General features: G+C 38.5%; 1 protein-coding gene across 1 annotated transcript in view; it reads left to right on the forward strand.

The window, feature by feature from the left end:
- Positions 1-23,972: 23,972 nt before the first annotated feature.
- The window catches only part of LOC134652712 (metabotropic glutamate receptor 6-like), a 29,891-nt gene continuing 27,407 nt past the window's right edge, over positions 23,973-26,456 (forward strand). The window contains exon 1 of the mRNA XM_063507874.1: positions 23,973-24,677. Coding sequence (XP_063363944.1) covers positions 23,973-24,677 — 705 coding nt within the window. The remainder of the gene's footprint in view (positions 24,678-26,456) is intronic.

The raw sequence follows: 26,456 nt of genomic DNA on the forward strand, positions 1-26,456 counted from the left end.
AACACGACCGAAGGGAGTGTTTTAAATCGACACGAGTTGCGAATTACCTATTCGCACATAAAAAACTTTTACAGTACATATGGGGCTACTTTTCCGCACTAGTGCGTAAAATGGCACTTTTCGTGTGTATGTCGAAACTTTAAAGTGCCATATGTACTGTAAAACGTTGTTCGATACACGTGCGAATAGGTAATTCGCAACTCGTGTCGATTTAAAACACTCCCTTCGGTCGTGTTTTAATTTATCGCCACTCGTTTCGAATTTCCTCTTTTTCGCACTTGTATCGAAAATAACTATTACAGTACATATGGGGCTACTTTTCCGCACTAGTGCGTAAAATAGCACTTTTCGTGCGTATGTCGCAACTTTAAAGTGCCATATGTACTGTAAAACGTTGTTCGATACACGTGCGAATAGGTAATTCGCAACTCGTGTCGATTTAAAACACTCCCTTCGGTCGTGTTTTAATTTTTCGCCACTCGTTTCGAATTTCCTCTTTTTCGCACTTGTATCGAAAATAACTATTATGAGTGTGGTACTCGGCGATAAAACTGCTGCTAAGGATTTATACCCCTGTTACTCGTGAGTTACGTCTTGACCGCACCTCCCCACGCACAACTCCTTACTTGCTACTAAATTGATGTATTTTTTATGCATATGTGTACAATGGGGAATGTAAGTGAATATTTCAGATCCATCGATATAATTTCCTATGAGAATGGAATGCCTCTTAGGAACCTATTAGCAAATATTCGTAGAAAGTAGACACTGTTTGTATTAGCACACTAAATAAGACGTATACCTATTAGACGTTACAATGTTTCGAAGGGTAATTAATAGATCAGGGGCCCATTTCTCGAACGGTAACTAGTCTTTGAACTTTGAACTTTACGACTTGACAGTTCGTGTCCTAATAATATTAGTCTAAGGGTCGGTTGCACCATCTGCACTTGACAGACTGATCATTGAGTTATCAACGTCAGCGGCGCGCCGCAGCGGTTTACTATGAATTTTTCCAGTGCAACCGACCCTAATACCGTTCGAGAAAATGGCGCCTGTAATTATAATAAACTTTAGGGGCAAATAAAAAAAATAAAAATGATCTTTCGTAAACTAGACAAATTAATGCAAATGACTCGCACTTGGCCAGTTTTTACCGTCACAATCCAGTATATTACGGCGACATTAACTCAATCGTCGATTTATCAGTTATGCGATGCGATTCGATTCGATTCTTCAAAATGCTGCATTTTCTACCGGAATTTTTACCATTTACCATTCCAGATCATTCCGAAGATACCGACCATCCATTAGGTTGAATAAAGTTGGCTCACTGCCATTTAATTTGGTAGCTCTGCAAGCGGTTTTGATCACCTAAGTTTCCAAGTTATGATAGTTTTGTTAGTTCGTATGAATACAATTTTACTAGTCACATCTAATCCGTTCAATTGTGCGACATGAATATTTGTTGAAAACAGCTTCCATATTTTGTATTTCAGATCACACAAACTCAATTTTCACATACTTATTCTAGTATACAAGGCTGTCTTCACGTATTCCATCTCGCTGCACTAAACGGCTTATCTTGAAGGTAAGTCAAGGTGGTTACACTCTTTATGAACAAGTCGTTTCACTTTCGTAAGTGGCTCACGTGCTCGCACCAGACGCGAATTGCCTCTGATTTCTTTAGACTGTACTTATACGAAAAATGCTTACATACAAGTAATTCGGTAGACGTGATCAGAAATAGCAAAATGTTATAAAAAAATAAAACTGACTTTCATATTTAAAAAGTTAAAGCTTAATTTTTTACTTAGGAATAGATGATGCGAGAGGAAACGTATACCTACACGATTAGGCTCTTACCCAAGCATCAAACCTAAGTAGTCATGAAATTAAACTATTAAAACGGATTATATCGAGTAAATATATTGAATTTATACTACATTCCGACGTTTCGAACCCTTTACAGCGTTTACAGCGTTAGCGTAACTATCACGGTAACCGCAAGACAATTCTAAGTAGATAGCTAAATTAATTTAAACACATATATTGATGATTATATAATTCGAGTTCATTCGAAACTTGGTCATACCTAGAATCTTCTAGTCTTTATAATTTCAACATCTGAACAAATCGACAAAACAACGGTAATTACAGTGAAATTGAGGTAGATATGAACAAATTTTCGAGCGTTTCTATTGCACTGTAAAGATACCAAGGCTAAGTATAACAAAAAGTTTCACCAGTCAAAATTGCGACGAGAAATAACAATTAGTTAACGAAATTTTGTAGAGAAATTCTTCACAAATTTTACAAAAGTTACAATTTTATTGACAGTGTACATAGTATAACACAGCTCTCCCAGGCTCTCTCAAGTAGGTACATACCTAACCTACCTACGTACACTCATGAAATCTTATTCCTATAATTTTTTTTATTTTTCTTGAGCGCACATTGGCATCTATCACAATATATTATAAAGACAGAGAAAGTAATAAAATCACACGTAAATAACGTCAATTTTCTTTTTATATTTATCCACAAAGCTCCAGCCTTTCCATTACGTGACGTGAGTTTCGCAATAAAAATCCAAAAGTAAATAATATGTCGAATAATCATAATTCACGAACGGGCTGCAAAAATTGACAAGGAAACTCGATTTCAGGTAAAGGGTAGAGAAAATTCAAAGTAAGTAAGTGCGGTGCTGTGTTCGCGGTCTGAGGGCTTGCGAGGTGGGTCCATATCGGGGAGGGAGCGTACTGCATATTCAACAGTACACGTTTGGTGCGATAAGTATTTAGTGTAAGGCTTGAGTGGACGCTCGAAGCGGAGCGTTCGGCGCTGCGTGCAGCGTGGCGTCGGGCTCAGAAGTAATTTGAGCAGCGTGTACTAAGGCCGCTTGCATTTGTTTAACATGCACGCCGCACGCCCCGCCCCGCTGCGCGCCCAACTCGAGCATCCACTCAGGCCTTACACTTAAAGCCCTTGCTACACGGTCGCCGACAAGCCTTCTAACCGTCTGTCCTTGGTCTGACCTTGGTCAGTTTTGGTCAAATTTTGTTGGAAACAACTGTCTACACGGTCCGTCCAGACCAAGGCCACGCGGTCTGAAGGGCTTGTCGGCGACCGTGTAGCAAGGGCTTTAGGCTCCGTCACACAGGCGCGTTTTGCTGGCGGGGTGTGAGCGGGGCGCGACGCGAGCGCCTCGCGCGCGCGATCTGCGCGTGGCCGCAGCGCCCCGCGCGCTTCCCCCGCTTTGATCGCGCCCGCGCAGTCGCAGAACACAGCGCGCGTTGCGAATGGTTTGGGTTGTGAGCGCGGCGCTGGCAGGCCGCGAGCGTGACGAACGCGCGTCGCGCGCGTTCTGCCGGCGGCGTCCTCAAGGCGCGATGCAGGCGGGACGCCGGCGCCGCGCACGCCGCACTCATTGCGCCCCGCTCACGTCCCGCTCGCAAAACGCGCCTGTGTGACGGAGCCTTTAGTCTATTGACTTATTCGATTGCAAATAAATTTATGTCTATCCTCGTGCCGCCCAATGTACATTAGGATGTACACTTAGTTTCGATGGAATGTCAACCTTAATTAAAAACAAAGTAGGTAGCATTTCATTTGTCTCGTAAAATTTTCGAACAAATGAAATTCAACCTAATTGAAAATACAACAAGGTTCTAAGTTCCTTGGCTATAATTTTGTATGGTGGGCAGACGAGGCTATTGTTTATTTTGTAAACCACAAAATACACTCATGACGGCGGCTATGGAACCTTGTCTAATACCTTAGCCGCCAGACGCAGCAGCGTTTTTATGAGCCTCTCATCAAAATTGAAGAAGTCCCACGAAAAACAATATAAAAAACCTTACCGACTTATTCTTGGCAGTAAAACTAAGGTAATTACGCCCTCCAAATTTCGTGATTAGTACCGGTATAAAGAACGTACAGTGTTGTATACATAGATACCTAGTGAGAGTACCTATCAAAAGACCGAGCGAAGCAAGTTCGGCCTAAAGGAAGACTCACGATAGACCGGGCAAGGGCCGGGCCGGCGCTTCGTTTTCTATGGGGAGCACCCAGTGTTGTGGATAACGCTTATTTTTAGGCTTAAAGACTCGAGCCCGCAAGACTCGTAAGTCTTCAAGACTCGACTATATTTGAGAATTGTATTTATATATTTTACGCGTATGGGTGTAAGAAATCGTCTTTGCCGCCTTTGAGTCGTTAAGCCTCGAGAGTCTTAAGAGTTCGAGTCTTCAAGCCTCGAAATGAGCGATATTCACAACACTAAAAGCACCACATGATCAACGATCAGCCGCGTCATAGAAAATGAAATGTCGGAGGCCTCGGCTCGATACGAGCTCGGCCCGGTCTTTCGTGAGTCATCCTTAAACCGTCAATTTACGCGGTTATCGCACTAATGCGGAAAATTGGCTTTTTCTACTCGTCGACTGCAATGCTTGAATTAAGACTTCGTATACCAAAGTGAAATCGCATACTTTTTTCACTATGGGACCCCAACTCAACTATAATATTCATTTCGATACTGTTTAGGCAACTATAATATTCATTTCGATACTGTTTAGGCAACTATAATATTCATTTCGATACAGTTTAGTCAACTATTATGAAATTGACCAATCGAAAGCGCGGAGCAAGTACCAGGGCCTCATGAGTTACGAGAAGGTGTCGTTGACCTACCGGCCGGGGGCGCGGGGCGCGGGTGCCGGGTCGCGTACGAGTATGAAGGTATCGCGGCTGCTCGCGCATCTTAGCTGTATACTTTTGGTTTTTTTACCTACATATATGATTCTTCTACTACTTTTAAGAATTTTTTTGTTGACTCGTAGAAAAAGTATTGTATACAATAGTACTAGATCTAAGATCCCGTTTTCTAAGGGGACCTTGCATTTTGGAGACAAAGCAAACCGCTTGGAACAGGTGTTCCTGGGGGTGATCTGAGCTAATTTCGCCCGGTTGCCGTGAGGTCCCCCCCAGCAGGTGGGCAGGGGAGGGGGGGGAAAAGTGCCTCCGGCGCGCCTCACTCTAAATTTTATGTCTGCATACATCTAGCAACTATATCAAGTTTGGTGTCTTTTTCGTATAATTTGAGGATGGAGAATTCATTTCTGTGACTAAACTTTCACTCACCCATACAAAAAAATCGAGAAATTCAAAATTCAAAAAAAATCTTTACACTTTTTTTTTTTTTAAATCCTCTACATAATTGAAACTATGAGGATCTGCTCTAAAAAAAAATACATGTGAATAGCCCAGTTATTCTACTATATAGAATAATAAACTTATCAACCATTTTTAACTAATAATTGTATTTAAAAAAATGTTTTGTGTCGCACGGCGGACCGTGCTGAAGTAGGTATACCTACACGCATTTAGTTTAGACACGCATTTACTTCAAAACATTATTCAGCATAACGCAAGTAGGTACAGAAAGTAAATATTTAAAACAATAAAGGAATTCACAATAAGTACGATATAACTGAATATTGGATTATCCTATGCAGAATGAGTTGTCTACCTACTGGATAGTTTCACGACAGATCAATTTTTTATTTAGTTATTGTGACCTTTTATCTTCTACGTCTTTTGAGATACTTATCTATGTATACATAAAAATTATACTAAATTTGCGTGTAGTGTAGGTATCTAAACGGAGGTGAATGCGGTGCAGTGCAGCGGCGCTCGCGCTCAGGGACCGTTGGTATTAGTTCCCAACATCTTTATTTAACTTCCGTTAACTTGAATCTTTTCCGCCGTCTCACTATCTGAAGGTTGTCTGGAAGAGATCGCTATTTAGCGATAAGTCCGCCTGTTGTTACCTACATTTTTGTACCTGTTCATACTTTTGTAACATTTCTTTTGTAGTGTGCAATAAAGCATTTTATTATTATTCACTTTATTTATCTTTCATCTTAAGTTAGGTTTTTTATAATATGAATATAAAAGTAAAATATAAAAACACTTACAAAACAATAAAAAATACATTTAAACACATTATAAAAAACCTAACCTAGGGTGCCGCCAGCAGCGGGGCAAGGCCCAAGCTGCCGGTGGTCAGGGCCGCAGAGAGAGGAACTGGCGGACTATCCGCGTCGTTTCCAAGATCACCGCCTTCTGCATCTGGCGCCTTCTGGCCCTTGATCCAACCACCTAGCGAGAGTCTCTCAAGATGTTGGTCGAGACTCTTCGCTATTAGACCGTTCACTGAAACGACTATCGGGACAATGATCGTCGAATCAACATCCCACATGGCGGTTATCTCGTGAGCCAAGTACTTACTGGACTTGTCCTTCTCGGCCTTCACGAGATTCTCATTATGGGGGATGGTGATGTCAACGAGCACGGCCCGACATTGCGATCGATCTATTATCACAATGTCAGGCTTATTGGCTACAATAGTCCTGTCAGTGATGATAGATCGATCCCAATAGAGCGTGGCACGACCATTCTCGACAACAGGCGCAGGTAAATACTTGTAGTACGGTACTTCGCGGTCCACAAGACCATATAGAAGAGCAAGTTGCTGGTGAATAATCCTGGCTACGAGCTTGCACAGATTATGTCTGTGCAAGTACTCTCCGTTAGCAAGATGAGAACAACCGGAAATGATATGCCTGAGTGACTCTCCGGGACGGCGGCATGCCCCACAAATGTCGACCGTACCGTCCTTCAGGATATATTTCCGATAGTTGTTCGTCATCATTACTTCGTCCGCAATTGCACAGGCAAAACCCTCGGTTTCTCCGAAGAGATCCCCGAATCGTAACCAGTTCACCGACCCGAGCAGGTCCACATCGGGTCCCGTGAGGGCCTTGTAGAACCGCCCGTGTAGCACCTTACTCTCCCATGCCGCCTTGCGATCCGCAGTACTTAGTACCACAGGTTTGCGCCAGTTCTCGTTTGCCAAGGAGAGCGGCGTGAGGTTCCTGTCTACTGCCACCACAACACGATGCATCCCACACTCGTTGTTAAGGAAATAATTCCTGAGATTGTACACCTGCCGGTTGTGGAGATCCTTAGCGTTTAGGAAGCCTCGGCCTCCACACTTCCGTGGGATGTACAATCTCATAACTGACGAGCGTGGGTGTAGCATGCGATGCATGGTGAGCAGTGATCGGACCCTCCGATCTAGGGCGTCCAGTTCGGTCTGAGTCCACCTTAGTATGCCAAAGGAGTATGTGAGTAGGGGCATTACCCAGGCGTTGAAGGCACGCACTTTGTTGCCTCCTGACAAAAGACTGTTAAGGACTTTTGTGAGCCGACTGAAAAAGCGCTCCTTCACCGACCGTCTAATACCCTCGTCCTCATTACCCAGAAACTGTGACATACCAAGGTATTTATAGGTTTCTGATTCAGAGATAGATCTGAAAGCCATTGTCTCAGAGAGTTGTAAATTTGTTGAATTTACAACTACACTCTACATGTATAACCGCACATTTATCGACACGAAACTCCATGTTGATGGCACTACTGAAGACTTCGGTAGTTTTCAGTAGGTCCAACAAGTCTTGGCTATTTTGTGCAAATAATTTGAGGTCATCCATGTACAAAAGGTGAGAAATGACTTCACCCTTCATTCATTCCCTCACCGAAGCCGGCAACCTAGTCCCAAATCTTTCAGCAGGGTGAGGTTCATGAGGAGATTCAGAGCTAGGCAGAACCACAGGGGACTCAGACTATCACCCTGAAAGATTCCTCGCTCAATCCTTATAAAATCCTGCGGGCCAGAGCGGTCATCCCCGCCTCCTGGTTGACGAAGGACTGTGGTCCACTGCCTCATACACGCGCTTAGGAAGGCTCTCAAAGCTGCATCAACTTTATACAGCTCTAAGTCCCTCCCCAGCCATGAATGAGGCACCGAATCATAGGCCTTCTTATAGTCAATCCAAGCGGCTGAGAGGGCCCCCTTGTTCCGCCGGATTTGTTGGCATATGGTCATGTCTATGAGGAGGAGCTCTTTAGTACCACGGGACCCAACCCTACATCCATTTTGAGCGGAAGCCAAAATATTGTTTGCGACAATGTGCGCATTGATTTTTGCTCTCAAAATGGATGTAAGGAGCTTGTAGAGTGTAGGCAAGCATGTGATGGGTCTGTAGTTTTTTGCTTCCGTGGTACTACCGGACTTGAAGAGCAGGAAGGTGACACCAGTTGTTAAGGAAGGTGGGAGAGAACCAAGCTCGAGGGCTTGTTGGAATTGTGCTGCCACTTATTATTATTATTTATATATTTCATTTATATTTGCATATATATCACGTCCAGAAGTAATATATTAATGTAATCTACAAAAAGAAGCATAATAACTTATAAGAAACCATCAAAACATACTTAAAAATCCTAAAAGCTGCATACTGCTCTTACAATGCAGGTACGCCGCGCGACATAAATATTTTTTTTTACAGAGTTATAAAAGAAAAATGATTGAGAAGGTTACTATTCTATATATAAGGATAACTAGGCTATTGACAGGTATTTTTTTTGTAGAGCAAATCCTCGTAGTTTTAATTTTGTAGAGGATTTTCAAAAAAAAAGTGTAAAGATTTTTTTTGAATTTTGAATTTCTCGATTTTTTTGTATGGGTGAGTGAAAGTTTAGTCACAGAAATGAATTCTCCATCCTCGAATTATACGAAAAAGACACCAAACTTGATATAGTTGCTAGATGTATGCAGATATAAAATTTAGAGTGATGCGCGCCGGAGGCACTTTTGCCCCCCCTCCCCTGCCCACCTGCTGGGGGGGACCTCTCGGCAACCGGGGTAAATCAGCTCAGATCACCCCCAGGAACACCTGTTCCAAGCGGTTTGCTTTGTCTCCAAAATGCAAGGTGGTGGACCTTAGATCTCTTGCTAAATAGTGATATGGGTCATTCTCTCATTTCGTGCAAATCGGTGAGATTCTCTCGATTTGTAATTTTTGTTTTAAATGGTAAACTTTTGAGTTTCGTCAATTTGTGGATTCATTTATTAACATTTTTCTGCTAAAGGCACCTTTGTAACGTTATTACTTTTCATTTAATAAGGCTACTGGTAATGAACTACGCGCTGGTAATGAATTCGGCCGAGATGGTAATTTTATCAGTGGACGGTAATGAAACAAACTTATGAAATCGAACATATTCTATGTATATAAGTATGTATTTATCTATATACGTATGTATATCGTCGCCTAACACCCATAGTACAAGCTTTGCTTAGTTTGGGGCTAGGTTGATCTGTGTAAGATGTCCCCCAATATTTATTTATTTATTTATTATTTATATAAAAAACTGTATTTCAAGAAAATTAACACCAATTAAAATCAACAATATTAAAAACATGTGTCTTAAGCACTGCGGAGATGATCAAACCGACTTGACATACACTTGGAGTTGACAATCTCAACTTATAATGTTCAAGCTAGATGGTACATTCACCATTTACTTATCATCATTATAAGTCGAGATTGTTAATCCCAAGTGTTTGTTAAGTCGGTTTGATCATCTGCGCACCATATCACATTAAACATAGTTTTCAAATTTTCAAAAATTAGCATAGACAAAATATATTTAAATCATTCGCGTTTTGTACCTATGTAATTTTTTTTTATCGTTTTAACCCTATAGTGTGGGGTGTCGTCGGATAGGTCTTTAAAAATAAATAGGAGTTTGCAAACAACATTTTTTGATAAAGTCAATCAATTCGGAAATAATAATTTAGAAAGAATAAAAAACGGTTATTCCTTCTAACTTTTGAAAAATGGATCCAAAAAATATGGAAAAAAATCATAAAAATAGTGCTTAATAAACTCATTCAAACAAAATTAAAGCGAACTTGATAAGTTAAGCCGTTTATGAGTTATCGCTAAAAGTCTTCCCTTCTTATTTTATTTAAAAGCCTGGCAAACCTTATTTGTGACCGGATTTTCGCAAGCAACCCTATAACCACATAATAGTGACCGGAAAAAGATAGGCAACCTAGTTGATTTATATTGTACAAGTTGTATACTTTCCATTGGAACTTATTTCGTTTGTCAGACAGATCGGTGAAATTTAAAGAAAAAAAATTTTTTTTTTCAAAAAATAATTAAACATAGTTTTGACCATATTTCTTTAAGCAACCCTATTTATTTATGTTCAGGAATATATTTTCTTTCATAATATGTAAGTTTCATCCGTCAGACATATCGGTGAAGGTCGACCATCTTAGACTACAAAGGCTCCCCGGTTGGGCTCCCCTATTATCATATACAGTTTTAAATGTTTATAACAACGTAATATTTATAATAACTAAGCCTCTTTCCATTAAATGCACTGCCTCGAATATATTATCATTACCTTCTTAAGTCATTCATTACCTTTCCCAGTAAAATTAGAAGGAAAAGAAGTGAATGAAACCGATATGAATGAAGTTTTGGAAGTTTTTGTCGCCTACATCAGTTGGCATCAGACCTTAATTTTGCAGAATAAACCATCTGAAAGGGGACACTAAAACACTTCATTACGTATAATTATAATAATGTACACTTGCTACTTACTGTATAAATCACGCGATGGCGATGAAGACTAACGAGAACCACACTCCTTCCCGACCCGAGAGATCGTATATATTTTCGCTAACAGCGGCACACGGGCGTCCGCTACGAGATCACGCGGCCAACTGACTGACGAACAATGTGTTGCATCGGCGGTAGGCGCTATATACCCTCGCTATATAGCAAAATATAGCTAATCTATTTCTCGCGTCGGTAATGAAGAAATTACTTGAACCATACACTTATAAGGCTGTATAGTTTTTATTATTTATTTCTAGCTTCTAATATTATACGATTTAAAACATAACTAAATAAGTCATTTATTGAACAAACAACGAATTTTCTATTTGTAGTATCTTAAGGTTAAAATGTAGGTCAAAGTTATATATTCACGCGTTACATGTAGAGATGAATGAAAAAATTGGGTGTTAATTGTACATATAAAGAAAATACATATCTTTTTAGAATTGTTCATTGGAGAGACATATACTTTAGGCCCTATGTTACAACCTTGCATTAACAGATATTTGAAAACGCCACCACATTTTTGGTAAATTTCCGAAAACACCGATTTGCACGAAATGCGAGAACGACCCATATAATCAAGCTTTTCAATCTCGTACCTTCCTTAGGCAACTCAGCAAGCTTCGTTGCCTAAACACGGTACTCGACTGAAAAGCTCTCCATTATATCACGATTGTATAAAATACTATTCTAATAATCATTCAAATATTGAAGGAAGAGTTTTGCATTGACACTCCATGCACTACGGGGGCAATTTCACAGTCAAGAAATACCTATCTAATCCAGAAACAAAAAAAAGTATGGTCGCAAACAGCGGTCGTGTTTGCATTGTGTTTAAATTGGATATCGGTTCGCTCAGTTCTTTGCTATTGGGCACAGACATATTTTGTCGAAATAGTCATACATCTATCTTCTTCTATTATATAATAGGCCTTAATTCCTAAGTGATGTAAGGTGTTTTCGTTATTCCGACTACTTCGAAATGTCGGCTACCTCTTCAAAGTTAAACCGCCGAACCGATTAGGATGAAATTTGATTTGGACATATCATCATCATTATTCCACGCAAACTAAGTCGCGGGAAGAAGCTGGTATACCTTGCAAATAGGTACCAGCCAGAAGCCCGTAATTTTAAATCAACATGAACCAACGTGTTATGAGTTACCTACTCGTAGGAACAAACATAATTCGTCACCTTAATAAAACACCTCATTTTATTAGTCGGTAAAACTTCTTTTTTTTTTCTTGCCATTTTGCTACTGACAATGAGATATGTCTGTGCACAGCCGTTGGCTACATCGAATGCATAGCTTTGAGCACATTCAGAAGCCCTTGAGGGATATTGGGGTGCTGTGCTGTAGCAGCGTATGCGAATAATAGTTTAGATCGTTATCTCTGGATTGCATCGTATAACTAAATAGTAGGTATGTTGCATAATATACATTCACCTCTAGAATCTTCAGACTAGATTGCTTTAATAACGTATTGTGCAATTCATAGTACGAGTATGTACCGCTCTTTATTTGATTCGCTGTTATCAAATAAAAATAAAAACGGACAAGTGCGAATCGGTCTCGCCCACCAAGGGTTATACGTAACAATTTTGATTCCGTTGAAAGTGTCAAAATATATGATTTTTTGCGGCATAATAGGCCGTATCTTTTTTTATGTTAACTTATAAGTTTAATTTTTTCACAGCTTCAAGGGACTTGAAGACCTGATATGGTTTTAATTTCACTCGATACCTCCACGTGTTCCCGAGATAAAGGGTCAGACAGATGAACGGACGCACGGAGGACAAATTCACCTTACAAGGGTTCTGTTTTTTCTTTTTCAGGTACGGAACCCTAAAAATTTAAGTAACGACTTGTTTCTTCTTTCATGACAGATAAGATGACTAAAAACTGGGTGCAAAGAATGTCGGTTGTCTGTTTTTTAATGTTTGTATACCTATGTATGCTTTCCTAATTCTCATTCTAAAATAGTGAATTAAAATATAAATTAAGCGCTAGGTATATGTTATAAGTTGCAGACTAAAGTCCCTAATTTATATGGCGTTAAATAGTGGAATTTTAGAAGTCTCCTGCAGCGACAAAGTTAAGATGCATACGTTGCAATTTATGCACGTCCTCAGAACTAAAAGGGTAAATTCGCGTGTAATTGGCGCGATCATAGCATTATTATCTTCCTTGCGCATTTATGATTTAATTTCACTAGGTTGATAATATATTACGGAGATCGGTGGCACAAACAACCCGTCCTGAAATTTTGCTTTTCACGCGGATGTGACTACTTGGCAGTGTAAAATGTTTGTGGTTCTGAGGGGCTACCGCGAAAACCGATTTCCGCAAATTGCGGGCATTTTTCTTTGTCACTCTAATTACGCCTCATTGGAGTAAAAGAGAAAGATCCACGCAATTTGCGGATTTCGGTTTTCGCGGTTGCCCCTCTGTTTACAAGCATTTATAGTCAAGACTACGTGCAATGCAAATTTGTGTGGGTGTAACACTTGTAAAGGATGACTCACGCTAGACCGGGCCGTGCTCGGGCCGACGCATACGACATGTAATTTTCTATAACGGGTTATCGGTGATCATGTGGTGCTTTCCATAGAAAACGAACCGGCCCTGGCCCGGTCTAGCGTGAGTCATCCTTAACTTGTACCTACTCTTGGGTACCGTGTTATGTTGAATTCAAAAATCCAAGAACTTAGAGTACGAGTACCTAATGATCGGTTGTGTGAAATATTTGTTTATTCAGATATTGTTTTTATATGATTACCTACTAGCGACCCGCCCCGGCTTCGCACAGGTAGTTCAACCAATTTACAAATTATACACCTAAACCTTTACTTTATAGATAGGTGAAAACCGCATGAAAATCCGTTCAGGTTTTGAGTTTATCGCGAACATACAGATAGACAGACGCGGCAGGGGACTTTGTTTTATAATATGTATTGATTTTCACTTAGGAATACAGGAATAGGCACTCACAATACTTGCAGACCCGATTAAATTCGTACCTTAGAATATGATATAGGCATATATTTAATATAACTATGTAAGACAAAATCACATCCAATAGGATCGAGTGGAAAAAAGAGATTATATCTCAAAATATCATTTTTATTTTCCGTTGTACCTAGTTGTTTTGCCTATCAAAATATTTAATGTTTGTCTACTATCATATTAAACAGCACCACGATTTTTTCAGGCAGGAAATTTGGGTAATTGTCAATATACTGATCAAAGTGGAAGATATGTCTCATGTGAGGTGACGTGGATATTTGTAAATCTCCTCTAGAAATGACACACAAAAGTTTGAAAGAACTTGAGTTTCGACTGTATGATTAACTTCTTTATTTACCTACTGGCGAATACCGTATATTATTTTAATGTTATTTAAAAATAAATAAACGTAGACTTCTAGAATTTATAATAACAATTTTATTTATTTCACACCAATAACACAGTACATAAACTTTAAGCTTAAAATAAACTATGGAAGACAACAGTCGGTCTTCGCAATCTCTTCGGAGTAGTGTTTGAGTAGTGGACATTGATTGGTATAACTGAGCCGTTCTAAATCAAACTTTGATACAATTTAGTTAAGGTTTGGGAAAAGGTGTGGCTTAAGAAGAAAATAAAGCAAAACTAAAGAAAGTTGGGGTACGGAATATATGAGTAGTTTCACAACTAGGGCAAACAATGTTCCTTGGGCGTGTATTGCGATTACATTGTTATTGACCAGATGGAACATCAAACTGACTGGACATTAAATTGATGTACGGCCCGATTCGATACGTCAAAAATTTGATAAAGATACGATATGAATCAAATAGGTATGTCAGTGTCAAAGTGACATTTTTTTTTGAAGAAATATCACTCTTTTTAAGAAATGTAAGGCCTGATGGTAAGTTATTACCATCCTCCAATAAGACCTGCAACACTAGAGAGGTTGCAAGTGCGTTGCCGACCTTTAAAATAGGATTACCGTACTGACACTGACCTGTTATGTATTACAATCAGAATACGCCTCGTTATTGGTATAATACTGATACGTGCTTACTGCTTATTGTTTACCCTCAAGGCATTTCGTTCGCGCTTACGAGTATTTATTGAAATACCAATTATCTGTAGGGCCATGTTCGACCCACACAGTAGCAAAACAAAGCTTGCGACTAAACACAGCTTTGCGGTTTCTACTCTTTCTAGGCTACCGCCGGATCCGGTTCCGAGAACGGTCGGAACCGGCTCAAGCCCGCTATTAATAACCGGTTGACCAGTGATTGCGTACTGACCCGACCCGGCTAATCCGCACATGATTAATTAACTAGCGAACCTGAGTGTGTTTTCCCAATTTCCACAAGCCCGGATGAATAAGAAAAAAGAGAATTGTTATGTGTTCAACAAAGGGACAAAGTTGTTTTTTAACCCCTCGTGCTAATATATTGATACCCGTGCAAGCGAACAATTCCAAAATTGAACCACGAGCGTACCGATTTTTTCAATGAGTAGAATATTGACCGTTGCAAGGGTTTAAAGTCACTAGGGTAAACGAGTTAAACACACAACATTTAAGATTACATTCGGATTAACTGCAGAGCGTTTTCCAAAAAAAGTGTACATTTCATTCATGTCTTCAAAATATTGACTTCTTGGGCTCATTTTACTCAGAATCATTTGTACATTCACGCCTCATACATAAAAAAATGTGTCCAAAAATTTCCTTTCCTGATCGTCACATTCTTGTATGAATTTTTTTTTATTTGTATGAACGTGACGCACTGGAAAAAAATTTTTTCATACAAAATTTTGGGACACATTTTTTCATGTATGAGGCGTGAATGTACAAATGATTCTGAGTAAAATGAGCCCAAGAAGTAAATATTTTGAAGACATGAATGACATGTACACTTATTTTGGAAAACGCTCTGCAACAACGTTGCTGGTGCTGCGTTGCAGCAGCGGAAAATGGACAATGCTACTGTGAATCATCTCGATAGATTAAACTTTCTCAAATATGAATAAAATTTCCCAAAATTTCAAAATAAACCCCGTTTTCCGAAATAAACCCCAGAATAAATAGTTGCGGATAAGGCTAAAGACGATTTTTTTTTCCTTATAAAATAATAAATTAATAATAATAAAAGCCGTCTGATTGGAGCTACGCGGTTTTCATACATAGTCAAAGACCATCCATCTTCAATTCTTCAGTCTCTCTCTCATTGTATATGCCATCTATAATAAGCTTTCACTGGCCTTACCAATGGCTAATAATATGGGGTGGATAAATAATGACTTATCTATAAAATATGACCAAACTAGCCCACAAGAGGACATCAACAATTAATTACAGTTTGACAGTTCAGCGTGACGCTCCGCCAGACTTTTTATCAGACATATCGTTAATAACGACGATGGATCACCCATGGGACAGCCACTAGGTCCCAACTTCTACAAACTAAACACGGACCCACACGACTGAAAACAAAGTTTTCGACGATCCAAGATCTCCCTGACCTTGGTCGGAGCGCAATACAATTTGGTGGCAAACCACAATACATACAACACGGTCGGAAAATACCAATTTCCAAGTTAGAAGTCTAGTAATGTTTTAGTTTCAGGGTATTCTGTAGGGTATACAATAGTTATTTGTACAACAAGAGATCAAAGTTTGATATTTCTTCGAGTGCTTATTTTGAGTCCCGTGCAAGCGAAAGATTCTATAATAGATCTCTAATTTAGAATCTTGAGCGTAGTAAGGGACTCAAAAGCGCACGAGATGTAAATAACTTTGATCTCGTGTAGTTCACAAAACTTTTCACCTCAGCAGTGAGAACATATTAGAGAACTCGAAAAATGTATTCCTTCTTCATCACTTACCTATTCACTCATGTTTTCTTAAGATATACCAACAATTAAGTTTTCACCTCAGCAGCTCGAACAAGGGTACTTTGCTACTTAAAAACAGTGAGCAAAATCGTATTTTGCTCACTGAGTGAGCAAAATCGCATTTTGCTCATTTTGTCTCACTCAGTGAGCAAAATGCGATTTTGCTCACTGTTTTTAAGTAGCAAAGTACCCTTGTTCGAGCTGCTGAGGTGAAAATAAATATACTCCATAGAACGTTGTACTGTTAACTTTTTCTACAATAGTCCCAATGCCTGCTGCGGCCGATTCATGGGTATCTATTTTTGCGCCTGTGAATGGATTCCAGCAGGCGTTTTACATGACATTAAAGCTCTCCAAGAGGACTCTACGTGTTGAATCTATATCCCCACGCAAGCCTATCAAAAGATCGGGATTTATAGGCCCGTGAAATCCAAGGAGATACAACTTTAATAAATAAGTTCCATCCAAAGACGTATAACTTTTCCACAAGTGAAAATTTGGAGTAGTAATATAGAATATATATTTTTTAAAGGTCAAAAAGAGAATCTGTAGTATTTATACGTTGCGAGAGAGTCGAGGAAACAAGCATGAACGAGTAATACATATTTTATTTTTAAAAACATGAAACTATCTTGAAGTTATATTGTAATCTTATAAGTCACAGAACTTCACATATCCATCCTAAATCCTCTTGTATCTTTGCTCGTAGGTTTGAGAATACTTAATCTCAAGTCAAGGCTATTTTATAAATAAGTACAAGGTACGTAACTATTATTCCTTTCACTTACGAAGCGTTCGCGAAAAGACTTAGGAGGTGATCTCTGATCACATGTAATAGCTACGTGTTCGAGGTTACACTTATTTCGGTTATGTGGCGAAGGACAGAGAGCGATTGTAACAACATGCTTGACCGTCGAGAGCATCCCTGGGCACTCCATTTAGCAGCGTTACTTATTCATCCGCTATTACTCTTGCTACGTGGCCAGCTTTATAATACAGGGTCACATTTTAACAATGGCATTGTCATTGATCGCAAAAATCAAAAAGTCGCGAGGAAACGAGAGTAAAGGATTAAATATTCCCATACTTAATAATTAATATTTATATGTTTAATCAATTTGACTGGTAGGTATAAGATATTCGCGTAATAAATTTTATAGAGGTAACATTATTTTGATTCTTAAGTAAAATATACGAGGGTTTAAATCCTTTCGAGCTAAGTACGCTCTTAACGCGTTACGATTTGACTCGTAACTCAAGTCTGAAGGCTTTAAAACGCAAAACTTTAAACTGAGTTGAGTTGTTGCCAACTCTCCGTAGACATTTTAAGCGGTCCACTGCGGCCACTAGGCAAGCAAATCTAATAACACCTCTGTTACGGAACTTGTTGACTTTTGTAAAGTATCGTTTTCTTCCATTGTCTCAAAACGTCGTATTTACTCTTCAGAACACAATCAGTTGCTACATTTTAAGGAAATACAGAGTAATTGCCAATCGGATAGGTTCAGTTCGGATGAACCTCGTGAAAACTTTTCTCATAAGCAAGTCCTGGATTAGCTATTTATCTTTCCCTCGAGCTAGGTCTGTTCATTATGTGTTCTATCGGAGACATGTGTAAAATAAGAACTGACAGAAAAAGTGACGTTACTTCAAACAAAAACGTCGCTTTTGACACTGACATATCCGATCCATATATCGTATCTTTAGCTGTTTGATGTATCTTAGAGTTCGAATCATGCCGACGTTCCAATATACATTGAGGTATTTATATTACAAAAGGTGATTTTTAGGCATCGGAGTTTTTGTCGCATGGTAAGACTAATAGCAAGCTATGGAGTCGACATTTGCTATAAATGTAAACTCTTATTCATACTCATACTCATGATTAATTTTATTTAACATGAGAACGGATTACTAAATAGTTACTACGTATATGAGTTTAATTTATTAAACCTCATTTGTTGCAATAGAGCCGAAAGTGAATGGAACTGTCACCTAAGAAAATAACCTTCCGCAATTAAAAAAGTTATGAATTAATTCTATCACTACTGTCATTGATTAGTTGTTTACTTGAAAGATATTTTACGTTTCAACATGTGTCCGTCTATACTTTCATTCTTATTTAAACGAGAAATTGGAAAGATTAATCAGATGTGCGATTTGGTCGAATCAATTTTATCAGCGGTCAGTACCTACATGACATTAGGTCTTTCGCAGCGATGTAGTTTGTATAGTTGTATGTTAAAATAGATGAAGTTATGAATTCATAATGTAATAGAAAAATATTTTTTTATATAATTTGACTAAGATAATATACACGACTGACCGCTCTAAAGGCATTTTAAGATAAATTAAATAAATGAGTATGAGTATGAATAAGAGTTTACATTTATGGCAAATGTTGACTCCATAGCTTGCTATTAGTCTTACCATGCGACAAAAACTCCGATGCCTAGTGATTTTGTAACGAGATACCATACTTTATTAGGTGAATAATAAAATACTGCAAATCTTTACTGAGGGACTAACCCCAAAATCGCATTCCCTTAGAAAATATCGACATAGGACTTGCAAAAATGTCTGAAACATTTCATTATTTAAACGTCTTAATGGCAATATAATATTACCTAATATATGACCTATAATTTTTGACCACAATTTAATGAGACTTTTAAAAAACTCTCTGTATAGTTGCGGTTATCAGTAGTATAAGCCTAAAGGAGTAGGAAATAGTTTGTGACGTCAGCACTGTCAGTATCTATATCCTTTTATCTCATACATGAGAACGATTAATCTCTTATCGTTTCATCGATCGAACATCACTCTAAGATAAGTGCAGTGACTTATATTATCTAATGCTTAGGTACATTCATTACTAGTTACATCATACATCGAAAAGGAAGGAAAAATTTTCGAGTACCTAGTTCAATCTGTACGAGCTTTAAAAAAAACAACGGGTTGCACTCCGGGAGTGCCGCCAGAAGTGAAAACTCAATGACTAGTGCAAAATCTCTGCAGTACTATGTATAATTGAGGTTAACGCCATCTAGCGTTATTTCGTCGCGTTACTTGAAACCCCTAAGCACATCACTGTTAGTACTTGAGTTATATTAATACCCGTTAGAGGGAAACTCACTAGATGGCATTTCAATCAATAAAGAAAAACTCAATGACATTGTAAGTTTTACGGTCACGTGATCTGTCGCGAGTTTAACATTTTTTCCTCGCCGCAAAAAGTGCACAGCGCCGCTAAAGAAGTTTTCACTTCAAAAATACATGGTACGCAGAGTACGTTGCTCATAATATTTTATTTTTTGCTTGGCTGTAGTCGATAGCAAAACGACTACTTACAGCCAAGCAAAATAATAGGCGACCCCAGAAGATCGATACCGCTGCTCCTCTCTATGCTGTTACTACCCGAGTATCATTCAGATTTATGTACCTAATAGTGAAATTAATAACTTAGTCGTTCACTCTTACGTATTTAGATTGAGCTATCAAAATTAGCTTTTTTTATGGTTCAAAATACTCTGGAAAACATAATAATGTACCTACTTGATTCATTATCTCAATACCCAAAAGCGGCCAAGTGCGAGTCGGACTCGCCCATGAAGGGTTTTTTGCCATTTGGCTACGGAACCCTAAAAATCCTGTAAGCTGAGTAGAGATTGGAATCCTTTCGATTTGATGATGCCTCGTAGGTATAATTTGATGTCAGTAATTGCATTTTTTTACTTTTTATAAAGTGGGAGGGTCAATTTTTGAAGAGGGTGTTTCGTTCGACATTTGTATGGCAATTTTTTATTTATGGAAATTTATATTTATAATCATCGATTTAGGAAGGATTCTTTACAACAAAAAATATACTGTACGAGGCACCACTCTACTTTTTATAGTTAGCTAGATATGGACGTCTAAAAATCGACATTTGTATGGCACTATTTAGCAATATTTAAGGCGCTTTTGACATGTATATGGCATTTTTTCGTCATTGTATGGCAGTATCAAAATGGTAATGTCACTATTTATTAATTTTGTGGCATTTGTAAGACCCTGACGACATTTGTATGACGCCTTTTCGACATTAGTATGGCACTATGTCGCCATTTGTATGCCACAATCGACATCTGTACGGTCAAAATAGCCGTACAAATGTCGCCAATAATATTTTTTGGCGAAATTTCTTACACCATATAACCGACTCGCTTATTTATTTAGCTATATATTTTAACAATATATTTGCAACTATTATTATGAAATACACATTTTTATTTCGACTGTGTACCAACATATGAAGCGTCCATACAAATGTCATTGTAGTCGTACCAAAATGTATCGAAAGAGATTATCACCTGTTTTTACATAAATAAAACTGTTTCCGCTTGCATACTTAACGGTGATAGACGCCCAACTAACCGCACTATTGCGTCGTAAAGTTAATCTAATCGTTATTCAACAGACAAAGAAGATTTTGGGGGGTATCTTTAAGTCATAACAAAACAAGTACCGCGCGGGACAAGGATAAAAAGGCTTTCCTTGTTTTATTAAATAACGCATTAAATTATCGAAATGATTCAATAAATTCTCCAGAAAATGCTCGTTATAAAAATATAAAGCTATTAACAATACGTTGCCTACATCCAAAGTTATGATTTTTTTATTGGGCTATGCCGCCACTGGGACACGCGAAAAACGGCAAATTTCGCCGTTTTTGGACTTTCAAATACGATTTTCTCAGAAACAAATAATATTTAAGGTCCAGTTGTACATTATTTTTAAAGTTTATAATACACTGAATGAAAATATATACATATATAGTCTTTAAGTCCTATGGACTTCGAGTTTTAGCCCTTGGGACAGCAAAAAATGCCTATTTGAAAATGGACCGGGGACAGCTATTACTCAAACAAAACAAAACCTCATTATTAAATTAACTTACTCAAATAAAATTTTAATATCAAAAAATTGTCCTGCGTCAGGCTCTATTTATGAAAAAAGATGAATATTTTTCACCTTTTAAATTTCGCTTCGGGAAAAACAACAGAAAATGTCAAAGCATTCATTCCAAGATCTTTAATATTGACGGAGAGTAATATCCACTCGAAAACCGAATCGATTTTTGTTGGGGACTTAAAGTTGCTGAACCCAGATAGCCTTGATAAGTTTTTCGGATAATATCTCCAGTTAACTAATTGCAATTGAGGTTTCACGGAACTATTTTATCTTGATCCCCAAATCACGTAACGACCTGTCACATTCGGAGACCAAGAATGGGACTCGCAAAATTTTACGACTAAGCAGTCCAGTATAGTTGGACCTCATATTTCAAACTGTCAAATATAACGGGTTGAAGAGCCAAACGGTCAAAGTATAATGGTACTTTATTGGCGTATTTCCAAGGAATGACTAGTTGCATAGAGCGGCCGACCGCTTTTTAGTACTTCTACCTAATTCAATATAATAGGTAAGATTTTTCTCCTACATATAGGTACAACATAACTTCTTAAACTTTTAACACGACAAAAAAAAGATAGTCTTTTAATGCCGCTAAATGGCACGGCCATGATTAATTTTCAAATATTGTTTTCACACATCCTATTCGGAAAAGAGCTTTTTCTTCCCTGCTAGGAGGGATCAAAGTGGCACTTTTCCTCCCTGCTAGGAGGGATCAAAGTAACACTTTTCTGTTCTAGCACACTGTTCACTTTTTTCTGCACTTTATTTTTTTAGCTTAAATAATCTGTTTAAGCGTCAGATTGTGTCAACACTAAGATTTTTTTTATTTTCCTCATAGTTGATGTGAAAAGCAGTATATGTCACACGGTATCAAAATTATTTCGTCTTGGGCGTTAACACTTGATCCCTCATTACGCTCAGGATTCAATGTACGCCCTTGACGGAAATTTATCATTTTGATCCCTCGTAACACAAACTACTATTCTCAGTTACAAAGCAAAAAGATTAATTTGATTGTCAAGTGTTCCGGGCCCAGTTATTGTTATTAATACGGAAGCCAACAAATCATCTCTTCCCTTAATGTTCTCTGCGAAATTGTGTTAAGTATGTTTAAGTGCTGCCCAACAAGGGGCCAATTTAATTAATGGTATATTGCTTTGGTGCCACTCTCACAGGACGGAGTAGTTTTTGTCCAGAAATATCTAACAACGAAAGTAGATAGTCACACGTCACTCAAGCTGTCAGAAACAAGTGCGAATGACGTTCTAGTTTTTTGCCAATTTCCGGATGTCAACTGTCACTGACAGTACACAGTGAATATCAGGGTAGACAACTATCATCGATACATAGGAACAGTTCATTTTACGATTGTAGCAGTCTATTATGTTAAATTATGTGGCTAAGTTTGTGTAGTGTCTTATCTACTTAATTAACCAAATACCATGGGCAAGTGGAAGATTTTACCACCTTGGCCATAGAAGCGGTACAGTACTTAAAACTGTAAATCTCTGAAGTAGAGTTACACAAAAAGCCATACGAACAAAAAAGAATTAAAAAAACTACTAAGCCGATTTTGGTGCCGAAGGTGTCAATCGATTCGTTTTTATGATGCGGTTGATAGACTACATGTTTGACCGATTTTGAAAGAAGAACGTTGTAGTCGGGTTCGTCAAACGTCGGGCTTTAGAAAGCTTTTATTAAAATCGACCAAATAATAAAGTCTCCAATATACTTTTATTAATATCGCGAAACATTGAATAAAAGAAATAGGTTAACATCGGGAACCATCATTTAAGAAATAATAATATGTAAAATAATGGCGCCCAATGTGGTTTTTCGATCATACGTATTTTCATAACAAATATGAAGCTTTATTTCATACATAACCATTTTATTCAGTCAAAATAAGGTATTAAGGAAACAAAGGGCAACTGTATGTAAGGTTACATTATGTCCAAGATGTTTAAATAAAATTGTGAAAAAATGGCGCCCAACGCGGGACTTTAGAAATATACTCATAAAACAGAAACTTCAATAAATATGCATCAACCTGAAACATAGTTTAAAAGTGATAAAGGACAACTTTCGCAGGGAGCCCTATCTGGATTTACAGCCTCCGCGTCCGATGCCGCCAGTCCGCGCCCGCCGCTCGCGTTGATCGCTCGTCGCGTATCGCGCTGCGACGCTATACGGCTCTACTCGATACGCGCGCGGTCAATTGCTAATCAGAATCGAACTGATAACAGGACCAATTACCTATGTAATATACCTATATGTGTATTTTATTTATAAGTTCGTACTTATATTTAACCTGAGTTAAACTTTTGCGAGTGGAAAGTTTGAGCTTGATTTATTTTAATAATGTTTCTCCTGAGCTGTAATGTTTACCATAACTGCAAATCAAATATAAAAAAAAAACTAAAACTGACAAACGAAAGTAAGCGAGTGTACGTCGATTGAAGATCTGTGATTATTTCAACGAATATAGTTAAGAAGTGATGTGTAACGGTCGGAAAATACTGTTTAGTTAAATGTGTAACAGGGTCTTCGCGAATGTGTAGAGTGCGTTGAGTATGCGGGTTGCTTTGCTTGCGCTGATGGCGCTGGCGCTAAGTGTCCCGCGGGAGGCAAGTGGCAGAAAGGGCGCCAGCTCAGCTCTCGCCAATGTAACTATGTACACGCCAAGTTCACTCTTCGTGCCATACAAGCACACACGTTACAAGCGCGCGCCTCATACGTTGCTCGGCCCTTTTGATTTTAACAAACTGTTTAAAAAGAAAAAGAAACCTCGTACGGAGGCTGAGCTTGCACCAAGCGCATTTCCGCTCCGCGGCGTTGCTTCTCCGCAAACCGCCGCTTCCGTGTCTTCCACGGTTCTTCGTGCTGAATCAGTTCATACGCCAGAACCTAAAACTACAACATCGCCTAGCTTAGCATCGGTTAGGACTGCTGAAACTGCACTTACTACCTTACCAGCGACGCTTACGACTACAACAAATGGCGCAACGAAGTCTTTAAGCGTCCAAAGAGAGACAGCGAAAGAACCGTCATCCATCACAAAGATACCAAATAAAAAAGGGACACTAAAGACTGATTCAAAGCTGAAGAAGTTAAAAACGCGGAAAGTTAAGAACAATTCGACGATGGTTGCGACAAGTCGGTCGGCGAGCGCACGGCGGTCGGCGGTGGCAGCCAGCAAGAAGAAGGACGAAGCTCCATGGCCAGTGAAGCATGCTGCTGTCGTGGATGGAGACATCATACTTGGCGGTCTCATGATGGTAAGATCCTGAATGACGTCAACTGCGTGACATAATCTCAAATCAATTTTGTATGCGTTGGCTCATATTTTAGCCACAAATTAGATACGAAAATTAGTTAAAAGACGAAGCACCACCAAAAATTTTTGTCATCAAATCAAACTTTTATCTCTAACCACGGAACGCCTGTAAGAATAGTGTAAAAACCTATTGAAATGTAGCTATTTTAATAAGCATCAATAAAACGTATGGTTTTGCTTTCAACTAATCTATTCCTTTAACACCATGTATTGACGTCCACGTGTGACGAGCTTAACAAGCGTTTCCATGCCAGTGGACCACTTTGTGCGGCTGAATGTAATCTACATAATAAAGCAATTGACCCCTTCAGTATAATACGTGACTGCAATTTTCTGTTGCATAATGCACAATATTAGGTAGATGCTCACTTGAGTTATTGTCAGAAGATCAAGAATAAAGTAAAAAAAGTTTTTTTAAACAAATTCATAGAGTTTCACCAACTAGGTGACAGTTTTGTCTTCAGTCCATCGAAGTATTCTTTGTGGGAAAAAAAAAAGAATATAACCCATCATCATCACCCTATATATTATACTATATTATGTCCCACTTAAGAATAAAAAAGAATAAGGGCATAGGTCTTCTTTCGTTGGGTTTGGGTACGCCTAGTATTGAAATAGAAATGGTTTATTTGATGTACAAACTTATTCTACTTAATACAAGAAACAAAATGGATGCCACTCAGCACATGCCGATGACTAGCCGATGACTATCGTCCTTAGCCATGACGCTGGTTTTCAAGGCAACCAATTTTAATTTAAAAACACATAAATAATATAAATTAAAGCAAAACTTAATACAACATTGCATTGGGGACATCAAGCTGAACTTTAAATTTGTTTGAAGATGCAATACGTTTTCTCGCGACGTTTACCTTCAACGAATACCAACTGATATTAAATATCAAATGGCATTTTCAAACCTACACAAGTTTCAAAAAGCTTATTGAAATTTTATTGATAAATGTGAAATGGCATTTTGTACCTACATAACTTATATTTATTTAAAAGCGTGGGGGAAATGTGAGGGTTTGAACTTTAAAAATCGCAACTAGATTAGTTTTTCATATTGATGCGCGCAAGGTGTACCTACTGCGAATCATGTCACGTCATTTCCTCTCATCTTAGAGTTTTCCAGGTTGCATCCTAAAGGAGCCCAGTATTCGCTTTGGCGATCTAATCCCAGGAATGAACATTGTCACTAGTTTTTATGAAAACAACTACCTTTCTTAGTTCAGGTGCCTGATGCTTTGTCGAAAATCGATGTCACCAATATTCAAAGATATGTCGTATTTACATAATTATCTTCCAACAAACTCAAATGCATTTATACAAGCCAAGATTCGAACCTGCAACCATCGATTAGAAAGTTTACCGATAGACCACCGACGCTTCAAGTGCCCGGTCAAATTCGTATCATATCAATAACAAATAATGTTCCCGTTTAAAAACCTGAATGCTGCTCCAATGCTTTTAATAAATGAAAAATAATAAAACCTACACTTTCTTGTAAAAATCCCCTCATGCGCGCACACAAGTGCTCCATACCGCTACTCTCAGAGGAAATTGTAGTCATGAAACGGACCCAGTGCAGCGGAATATGCATTTTAGCCTTTTTTAAGCTTACTAGTGAAAATGAATTAGTGAAAATGAGGATTTCAATTGCTTGGCTATGAAATATTCATTTTTAGGGCTCGATCGCCCACAGTTCGTAGATGAAATT

The sequence above is a fragment of the Cydia amplana genome, chromosome 12 (assembly GCF_948474715.1).
Source record: "Cydia amplana chromosome 12, ilCydAmpl1.1, whole genome shotgun sequence".
Classification (NCBI taxonomy): domain Eukaryota; kingdom Metazoa; phylum Arthropoda; class Insecta; order Lepidoptera; family Tortricidae; genus Cydia; species Cydia amplana.